This window comes from Cnephaeus nilssonii (assembly GCF_951640355.1).
Source record: "Cnephaeus nilssonii genome assembly, chromosome: 5".
NCBI classification, from domain to species: Eukaryota; Metazoa; Chordata; class Mammalia; order Chiroptera; family Vespertilionidae; genus Cnephaeus; species Cnephaeus nilssonii.
The window spans coordinates 71,105,486-71,115,860 of NC_137076.1; the positions used below are offsets into that span (position 1 = coordinate 71,105,486).

The window sequence follows — 10,375 nt, forward strand, 5'->3', positions numbered from 1 at the left end:
TCAAGCCCAGGACTTGCTTTAGTCAGTCAATCACTTAATCATTCAGCAAAAACAAAGCATTTGTTAAGTTCTTTCCCTGGAGAAGCTTGGTCCAGTGGAGAGACAGACACAAAACTTGGCGAGCACATTAGTGTGTGACACATACTGGGATGACGGAAGCCCCCCATCCTGCTTGGGCTTGCTGGAAATGGCCATACCAAGAGGCTGACTCTGGAACTGAGTCACAGGGAGTGAATACAAACTCATCAGGAGGGCCCTCCTGGCAGCAGGCATAACACTTTTCACAGCAGTAGTACAGCCGGGGCTCAAACAGGAGAGGAAGGACAGACAGTGGAGGTGAGGAAGGGCCTACAAGGCTTGATCCTGCAGCTGAGGGGGAGTCACTGGAGGGCTTTAATCAAAGAACACTTGGTCGATTCTGTGTTCCAAGATTATTGTGTGGCAATATGGAAGATAGCCTGGTGAAGTGATACTCAAGATCAGAAAGCCAAGAGCCAGAGTACAGATGATTGATGGTGGGACTGGACGAGAGGTGTATTTTCAGAGGAAGCAGAAGTGACAGGGTTTGGTGATTTGATTACAAGACAGAGAGATAAAGGAGTTAGGGATGTTTCCCAAGTGTTTGCTTAGGTGACTGGTAGAATGGTGTGCCTTTCACTGAGCAGGGATGGGATTGGCAGAAGACAGGAATTCAGCTGGGGCATGTTACCTCAGAGGTTCTCACTCGTGGAGATGGAGGTGTGGGGCTGGGAGTTGCCAACGTGGACATGTGATTGAAGCCATGGGAATGACCTAAGCTGAGGCCAGTGAGTTTTTCCCGGGCAGCCCTGATGCCAGGTGAGCCCTAGGGCTTGATGGCTGGTCCCCTGCCGCCTCATTACCTTTTTGCCTGCCTACTCCCGGCTGCATCTGCACGGTGCCATACTTGAGAGCCCAGCAGCTGAGGAGATTGGGTTTGACAACCAGCTGGCTCCAGGTCCTGGGTGGTCAAACAGCCCTGGTATTCTGGAAAGCAACAGTGGTTCTCCATCTTTTTCCAACCCAAAGGACAAACCAGGACCTTTGTCCTGCACCCTGAAGCGGGGTCCCACCACTGCCTTCAGAACGTGGTCAGCACTTTCTCCCTCCTATCCAGCATTGCCTGGCCAGAAGTGTCCTGTGGGCAGCCCGGCCTCTTTGTCCTTTCCTGGCCTCTTAAGGCAGTTAGGTATCAGTGGGCACATTTTGCAGTTCCTAGGCCTTGTGTGCTTTTCATAAATCTGTGTGCCACACATTCTTTTTCCTTCGCTAATAATGCTCTCTTCTCTCCCCTGACCACTTCCTTCCAAGCTCAGTTCAGATGTCTCCTCTCTTGCAGCCTTGCTCAGGTAACTTCTTCCACTGTACTCCTGCTACACCTTGCATATCTCTCTAGTCTGCCATTTATCACACACTAGTCACTTACTCAAAAACTCACTGCACAGTAGAGACCAGGATACAGTGGAAGCAGCCAATTGCAATGCCATGTGATAGGCCATCATGGTCATTATCTTTTTATATGTGAGCCTCCTCCCCATGTCCTTCCACCTATCTCCTAGCCTTACAACCTGTCTATTCACTGAAAACACAGCTTTCCCTAGTAGTCATCCAATAGAGTGCTCATTCTGTCCTGCCACGGGAGACAAATAAAGCCAAGTGAGTTTCTGCCTTCTTAGATCATTTCCAGACCATGACTCTCTCCCCTGCTCCTTTGGAACTGACCCCTGCCTTTGTCATCTGCAATCTCCCAGCCACTCCTCTTTATCCACCGAAGACTGTCACCTACCCCATTCTCCCCTTTCCAGACCAGGTGAGATCATTTACTCACTCTCTTAACAATACTTTCAATTCCTTGTCCCATTGTCCTTCCATTAACATTCACTCAGAAAAACCGCAGCCCTGGGTTTGAACCCAGTCCATCTCAAGGAGAGCACTGACTCGAATCTGTCTGTGGCACCAGGGCTGCATGGTTTTCCACTCTGAGCCCCCTACATTGCCTAGCAGGCCTCTGCTTTTCTTACTTCTGATCACTTCATTCATCACAGCCCCTTTATCAGACCTCCATTCTTCTCTAACTTCCAGGTTTTCCCCACCCACACCTTATTTTTTGGCAAATAACCTTATTTCCTGTTTCACCAAGGCCAGTGGACAGGCATGCTCTCAACATCTTACTGTCCCAGGGTAACTTATAATGAGGATGAGTTACCCTTTTTTCTAGCTAAGGCCCATGCAGTCCTTTCTTGCCTCTTCAGGCTACCATCGACTTCCTGTCCTGCACCTGCAGCCTCTCCTCTGGGCTCTTGCCCATCAGCATTCTGCTGTGCCCAGTATTCTTTTCTTTTTTCTTTTTTTTTGGTATAGCAAAGGTGGAAATTTATTGAAGAACAAGTACAGATTCCCATGTGGGGAATGGGAAAGAATCTCACAGCACAGACTCCCACATGGAGAAGGGGAAAGGGTCCCACTGAACAGACTCCCACGTGGGGAGGGGGAAGAGTCCCCCCAGTACTCCTTTTTGAAAGCAAACTGTTCCTTGAGCATACAGCCTGTCTCACCCCATTCATCTCTTTCCTCTCATCATAGCCAAATCTCTTAAAAAATATTCTCTGTATTCACTGTCTTTACTTCTCCCATCTCACTACAACCTCTTTTCCACCCCTACCCCACCAGAGAGCTACCAGTGACTTCTTTGTTGCCAAATAGTCATACTTTACTGTTCCATCTTCTTTGTCCACTAAGCAACATCTCACATTTTGTGTTTGTTCTCCTCTTCAAACATTCTTTTCTTTGGCACCTCCATTCTCAGTTGTGGGGGAGGGTACAGGAAAGGACAATGGGAATGCCAAATTCACCACATTTGCCACCTTCCTCTCTGCCCTCTTTTCTGTCTTCTTTGTGAGCTCCTCTTCTTCTATCTGACCTTCCTGCTTGAGGACACATCCCTGGGAAAGAGAAGCCATCTAGATAGTGTTGCCTCCCTGTATGGTTTGGACACTTGTTTCCCCCCTGCACTTCACACTGATGTCCACTACTGCTACCAGGCACCTCCTCACGACATTCCACAGGTACTAAAACTCAGTACATCCAAAACAGCCTATCTTTCTCCAAGAGGCCTGCTCCTCCTCCTCCATTGTCTGTTTAGTTGGATGCACCACTCTCCACCCAGCTGCCTGAATCAGAACCTGGGTGCCATCTTGGGAGGAATGCATTGTGGTGATTGAGGGCAGTGGGCCTTGGAATTGGACCTCAGTTTGAAACCTGGCTCTGCCACCCTTGCTGTATGACCTTGGGCAAATCACTTAACCTTCCAGCCTCAGTTTCTTCATCAATAAAATGAGAAGAACAGTAGAACCTAACTCAGATTATTGCAAGGATGAAATGGAGTGATGCACAGAAAAGGTTCAGCACAGTGAACAATTGGTCATTGTAGCCGCTGTGGCAGAAAGGTGGTTGTCAGGGTTGTTTTCGTGACTCATCTCATTCTCCCCACCCATCACTGAGAGTCCTGGCCATGCTACCTCCCAAGTAGCTCAAACCATCCACTTCTCTCCACCTGTTGTCACTACTTAAAAATGGCTGAATGTGGCCGCAGGATCGAACCCAAACTCAAGCATGGCCTCCAGGACTCTTCAGGATCTAGCCCCTGCTTAGCTTGCCAGCTTCACCTCTGTCCCTCTGGCCTTCCTGCCCAGCTCCACCCTACCTACCCCCAAAAGAAATCTGGGCTCCAGCTGTACCTCTGAGTGGTTTGCATTCCCTAAAGATTTTGGGTTTTTCAATTTCCCAGCCTTTCTGCTTGTCTTCTGTCAGGACAGTGCTTGTCTCACTCCAGGATAATCCTCCTCACCTTCATGCTCAGGGAGATACTACGGCCCCTGGGAAGCATTCCCTGATGGCCCAGTCTGGGTTCGTAGAGCACCCTGTGCTTTTTTCCCCATAGCTCTTGTCACTGTTACTCAGAAAGTCACTGTCACTCAGAATTAAACAGCCTGTTTGTTGTGTGTCCATCTCTCCAAGCACATCAAGTCAACAAGCAGAGACTCTCTTCTGCACAACTGTAGTCTCAGAGCCCAGTCTAGTGCCTCAGAGTCGATGGTCATGAAATGATTGTCAAACAGGACTGAAAAAATACAAGAACTGCAGATCTCAGATGGATGTGCTGTCTCAACTCTGCCACTTACTAGCCATGTAACCTTGAGCCAGTTCCTTATTCTTTCCAAAGTCAAGTGCCCTCATCTGTAAATTGAGGACAATGATGCAACAAGGGCAGTTGTGAGGATTAAATGAGACAGCCTGTGAGCTCATGGTGTCCAGCAGAAAATGTGTTTTCCGCTTCTCAGTACCAAATTGTATGCGGTTCCGTATCACTCCCTCTACACCAATTTTCAGACATTTTTGTTTAGCAGCAGAACTATTCTGAAAATGAAAAGGAACTCAGTTTCTTTCTCTTTTTTTCTTTTTATTGAATTTATTGGGGTGACGCTGATTAACAAAATTATATAGGTTTCAGGTGCTCAATTCCACAACACATAATCCTGTACACTGTATTGTATGTTCACCACCCCAAGTCAAGTCTCTTTCCATCACCATTTATCCCCTCTATAGCCTCCTCTTTCTTCCTCACCCCCCTTCCCCAGAACTCATTTTTAACAAAAGCAAAGGTGTTCTGGTGTAGGGCAGGAGTGAAGAGAAGGGCTTTCCAATCCTTTGTGCATCCCCCATGGCCTTGAACTCCATGATACATACTGGAAACAATCCTCCAGGTTGAGCTACTCCCTCATCTGAGCACCACCGTTGTCAAGGTGTGCAGCTTTACTTGTGCCCAGGGAGAGGGACACACACCCTCTCAGGTGTCCTCATAGCAACCCTATTAAGTATAAGTAGGTAATTTTTCTCCCAAGTTTACAAACGGGGATAATAAGGTTCAAAGAAAATAAGTGATTTGTCCAAGGTCCCACGGTTGTGGTCCTAGTTAGTTGTGGGGTCAGTGTTCAAAAAAGATGAGAGAATAAATAAATAAATGTGTGCCCGTTGGGGCACAGGGTCACCCTCTTTTAAGTTGACACTGAGGTGGTGGCATGTCCCCACTTTCCTTTTTCTGCTTCTTCCCCTTCAGTCCCAAATCACCTGGAAATATGTGAAATTGTGGAAGTCATTCAGCCCCTGGCACAATACCTGTCCACCACCTTCCCATAAGCCTTTGACATCTGTCTCCTATCTTCCTGTAAAAGCCTCATTGGTTCTGCTGATGCTTTGAGTTTGGGCAGAGAGGTGGGGTGAAAGCTCACATACTTTCCTTTTCACTCTCCAGATCTGGCTCTGTCAGCACCTATTGGCAGGGTCTAGCCTCCCTGAGCCCCCTGGGCCTCACCTGGGCAAAGGGGCTACTTTTACATCTTGCCCTAGGGGCCCCATGGGGCTGTCCATTGTATGCTGTGGGGCACACTTTAGGTGTGGTCTTGATTATTTGAGGCCAACTGAGCAGTGAGTGGCCTTCCTATGGAAGCTTGGCCCTCTTCAGTGGCACCTGTATACAGCATCGGGAGGGCACACATTCTTGACCACCCAAAGCAGTCTGATCTACCATGTCAGTCTCACAGCCCCACATGTTCCTTCCTGAAAGATCCGTATGATGGCATAGCTTTTTCCCCCTACAACCTGCAGAATTGGAAGGAATGCCTCTATAACAGCTATCTTCCTCACATCCGTCCCCACTTTGGTCTTGACTCCAAAATGATTGTCCTCATTTTGCACATGAGTCCACTGAGACTCAGCAAATAAGTGAATTGCTCAAGCTCAGGCCTGGAAGGCAAGATTCAGTGAACTATGTTCCTACCCCTTTGAGTCCAGCCTTCTTAGGCCCTAGGACTGACACTGGGGTTCTGGGTGAACAGGCTGTAAAAACCTTGCCCTCTGGGTATAACTGCCTCCACCCCCAGGATGTATACCTGTCTGATTGCACTTCATCTTTACTCCTACAGGGTGGGAAAGCAGGCCAGGATTTCGAGGTCCTGCTTCTAGCCAATCAGTGGCAGAGCTGGGCCCAGGCTGGTGTGTCAAGTGTCATGTTGTGCCTGGTAGCTGCCAGGCCCCTGCTGAAACTGCCTCTTGTATTGGCAGGAAAAGGAGAAAGCCCAGTTGGCAGCAGAATCTCTAAAGCAGGTGAATCGTGGTGTTTCTGGAAGCCAGGAGCTGAGGCCTGCCAGGGAGAGGTTTTTGGAGTGGCCTGACCAGGAGCTGGATCGGGTCAACAGCTTCCTGAGCAGCCGTCTGCAGGAGATCAAGAACACTGTCAAGGACTCCATCCGTGCCAGCTTCAGTGTGTGTGAGCTCAGCATGGACAGCAATGGCTTCTCTAAGGAGAGGGCTGCTGAGCCAGAGACCCAGAGTCTACCCCCCTTGAACCTCAGTGGCTCCTCAGGGCACCGGCCTGACATCAACCTTGACCTGTCCCCTTTGACTTTGGGCTCCCCTCAGAACCACATGTTACAAGCTCCAAGCGAGTCAGCCACACCATGGGCAGAAATGAGAAGCCCCCAACCACTATGGACAGAGGTGAGGGGCCCTCCTCCTGGTATCCCGGAGAATGGGCTAGTGAGGAGACTCAACACTGTGCCCAACCTGTCCCGGGTGATCTGGGTCAAAACACCCAAGCCGGGCAACACCAGCTCTGAGGAGCCAAACCCAAAGGAAGTCCCTAGTAGCAAGCAGGAGCTGCCTGACCCTGTGGCCTCAGGTGGGAAGCCGCGGAAAGGCAAGAGACAGGGTGGTCAGGCTAAGAAGAGTGAGGCGACTCTAGCCCCCAGGTCCTCAGCCAGCCTGGAGGCTCCCGGTGCTAAGGGCCAGACCTCCAGCCCCAAGCAGCCAGGCAAGACCCTGGAACCTCCCAAAGTGGGCTGCTGTGCTGAGGCCGGAGAGGGGAGCCCAGGAAACCGGCCAGAACCAGGCTGGGCTAGCAGCCCAAAAGCTGACAAGGAGAAGGGCAGCTCTTGGCGAAACTGGCCAGGTGAGGCCAAGGCACGGCCTCTGCAACAGGAGTTTGTGCAGCCCTCAGGCCCAGCAAGGCCACAGAGCTTGCCGCAGGGCAAGGGCCGCAGCCGCCGGAGCCGCAACAAGCAGGAAAAGTCGGCCTCCTCCTTGGGTGAGTGCACCAGGAACAGTGGCTGGCCCCCACCCTGCCAGCTCACGGGGTGGAGGGCAGTCCTCGTGTGTGGGCAGCACTGACCCAGAGGCCTGGCTGTGGGCACTGAGCCCTCCTGGCTGTGTCTTCCTAGACGATGTGTTCCTGCCCAAGGACATGGATGGGGTGGAGATGGATGAGACTGACCGGGAGGTGGAATACTTCAAGAGGTAGGTGTGGGGCCTCCTGCTGTCCCGCCCGCACCCAGGCCTTTAAGAAAGGGCCTCCCTCAGCCCTGAGCCCTGGGATGGAAAGCCTCTCCAGCCCTCCTGGCTTTCCCCACAGTCTCCACACTAAAGAAGCCACCTGGCAGGATGGGGCATCTGGCAAGCTGCAAGGGACTGAATGAAGAAGGTGTACGTGTCAGACCCCAAGAACTAGGCCTTTTTCCGGCTTCATTCACTTTGTTTATTCACTTGTACTTCCTCTACTCTGCCTGGACTGAGCTCTGGGGCAGAGGTGAATCAAACAGTCTAGGTGGGGAGAGAGCATAAACCCACCGTCTGGCAATAAGTGCTGCTACAGGAGTGAGTGGTGGGGGCAGCCAGAGCAGCCCTCCCAGAAGAGGTGATAACCAAGCTGAAACTTGAGGAATAGGAATGAGTGGGCCAAGGAAAACAAGGATATTTGTGACAGTGGAGTCAGCACATACAGAGATTTGAGGGTGAAAGAAACATGTCCTTAGGGGAATGGAAGGCAGCCCAGTGAGGAGGGCGTCATATACTAAGGCAGTCTCAACTCTCTTCATATCTTGTCCCCTGGGCTTGTGGGTGCTCCATCCTGATAGCCCCCCAGCCAGCACAACTACCATACCTGCAAGACCCTAACGCCCAGGAGCTGGAGAGGTTGTGCAGAGCTGACCTCGCTGCTTTAGTGACCAGAACACACGGGTCTAGGAGAGGGGTTCAGTAGGCAGGGGAATCTTTGATTGTGCTTCTTCTGTGTCATCCCCCAAACCTGACAGATTCTGTTTGGATTCTGCGAAGCAAACACGTCAGAAAGTTGCTGTGAACTGGACCAACTTCAGCCTCAAGAAAACCACTCCCAGCACAGCTCAGTGAGGTATACAAACCCCCAAGTGTCGCGTGCACCCTCTCCTGATGCTCTGCCAGCTTCTGTCACCACCAGAACATTTCATGCTCTGAGGCACAGGGAATTGGACTGGGGGCTTGGTATCCTGGCCCCTGCACCTCCACAGTGACAGCCCAATGGGCTATGCTCTCCAGAGGCACAAGCCCTGTCTATTCTGCAACCGTTTTCCCTAGGACTCTGTCCTTACATTGCTCCTCCCTGGGCCAGGCCCTCCTGTGAGATCTCTTTTCCAAGACAAAAGATGCTCCCTCCCCCCATCTCCTTTGACCTTTATCCTCCAGAGCAGGAATCTGAGCGCAGAGGCAGTGTCTCCCCTGCCTGTACCCACGAGAGCACATGCCAGAGCACTTGCTCCACATTGGCCTGGGGGAAGGGTGTGCTGCCTGCCATAGAGGGCCATGAGCTCCTTAGGGATGGTCCCACATTCCTTGAGATCTAGGATGACATTTCACATGTTGATGAACAGAACTGGGGCTCTGTTTCCTGGCAGGGTTTTAATTTTCATCCTCTGCTAGAGGTGATTGAGGAAGTCTGTGGGAGCAAAAGTAGGAGGCAACTGTTCCTCCCTCCACCTTGGACCCATGGCATGGTGGCATGGGAAGGCTACTGCTCACCATGTTGTCATGCTCTTCTGTTTTCTCAGCCCCTGCTGGGTCCAGCTTCTTCAGGTGTCCTGAGATCCCCAACTGCCAGCTGAAGGTCTACAGTTTCTTCTTCATCCATATCCCCACCCACCTGCCCAAGACCTTCCTTGCTCCCCGCCATCCTGGACCAACCAAAAGCTGAGCGGATGCCCTGCCGGGCTGGGGCCCCTCAGGACCTCCACAGAGCCGCCTCCTGGTGCTATGCAGCCTCCATATTCAGAGCCCGGAGGCTGGGCTGGCCTGTGGGCCAGGGGCTGATGGTACTGCTGGCCCAACACTGCTCATTTTGTGTTTGGTTTTTTTGTTTTTGTTTGTTTGTTGTTGTTTTTTAATTCCTTACTTTTGATACTGTGAAGATCTTTCCTGCCGAAAGATAAAACAACATTTGGACACAGAATCGGTGTGTTGGTCTTTTGCTAGACTGGGTCAGGGGTGAGGTGAGGGATATAATCACAAGCATGGGGTCTGCCTTAGTCACTAAACATGTTAGGTATGTACTGTGTTATCAATGGCTTGGCAATGTTTCCACTTAATGCTTGCATCTGTTCTAAGTGGGACTATTAAGTGGGAAGTTTATAGATGAAACTAAAGCTAAGACAAGAAAGTGACTAGTGAACTCAGTCTGGCTGACTAGGGTTAAAGCACAGATCTCTGTGCCCTTTCCTCCTGTTGTGAGGCCTTGTATAGGAGTAGCCCCTTCCCCACACTGTCTGTTTCTCCCCTGTAGGATGGGTGAATGGGAGGAATGGGACGTGGTCTGTGGATAGCTGATGTGAGAAGGGGCTTGAGGAAAGCTTGAGGCCTTTATGGAGGGTGCACCTGTAGCCTGGGTGTTTGAGGTTGTCAGGGAAAGTTTGCAGGAGGGGGGTGGGACAGGGGAGTGTAGATGGAGTTTTTATAAATTGGATCTGACTTTCCAATGGGAATAAGACATGTAGCTTAAGTACTTGACAGTTAAAAGGATAAACCCTTCTGTAAAGTAAAGCAAACTATCTCCCTTCCCCATTAGATCTGCTTTGTAAATTCAAATTTTAATATAATAGGTTTGCTAAAAATGCCTCACACACCTGTTGTTATCCCCAATGTTGTTTTCTTGACTAAAATCAACTCTTTACCTCATGTGGGGAGTGATGGAGGCAGTGGCCACACAATCACTAAGTACCTTAAAAAAGTTGTGTGTGTTTTTTTTTTATTTTCGAGAGGAAAGGAGAGGGAGAGAGAGAGATGGAAACATCAATGATGAGAGAGCATCATCGATCTGCTGCCTCCTGCATGCCCCCTACTGGAGATCGAGCCGGCAACCCAGGCATGTGCCCTTGACCAGAATCGAACCCGGCACCATTCAGTCCGCAGGCTGATGATGCTCTATCCATTGAGCCACACCAGCTAGGGTGACTAAGTACCTTTATGTAGTGTTGGGAGCAGGATCAGAAACTGCTCC

The 10,375-nt window shown here is 50.6% G+C and overlaps 1 protein-coding gene across 3 annotated transcripts in view; it reads left to right on the forward strand.

Moving 5' to 3' along the window:
- FAM193B (family with sequence similarity 193 member B) overlaps window positions 1–9,686 on the forward strand; it is a 34,290-nt gene extending 24,604 nt beyond the window's left edge. For all 3 annotated transcript variants that reach the window (XM_079770933.1, XM_079770934.1, XM_079770935.1), the window contains 4 exons: window positions 6,139–7,159; window positions 7,293–7,368; window positions 8,163–8,260; window positions 8,934–9,686. In XM_079770933.1, the coding sequence (XP_079627059.1) occupies window positions 6,139–7,159; window positions 7,293–7,368; window positions 8,163–8,259 (1,194 nt within the window). In that variant the 3' untranslated portion in view covers window position 8,260; window positions 8,934–9,686. The remainder of the gene's footprint in view (window positions 1–6,138; window positions 7,160–7,292; window positions 7,369–8,162; window positions 8,261–8,933) is intronic.
- Window positions 9,687–10,375: the final 689 nt, after the last annotated feature.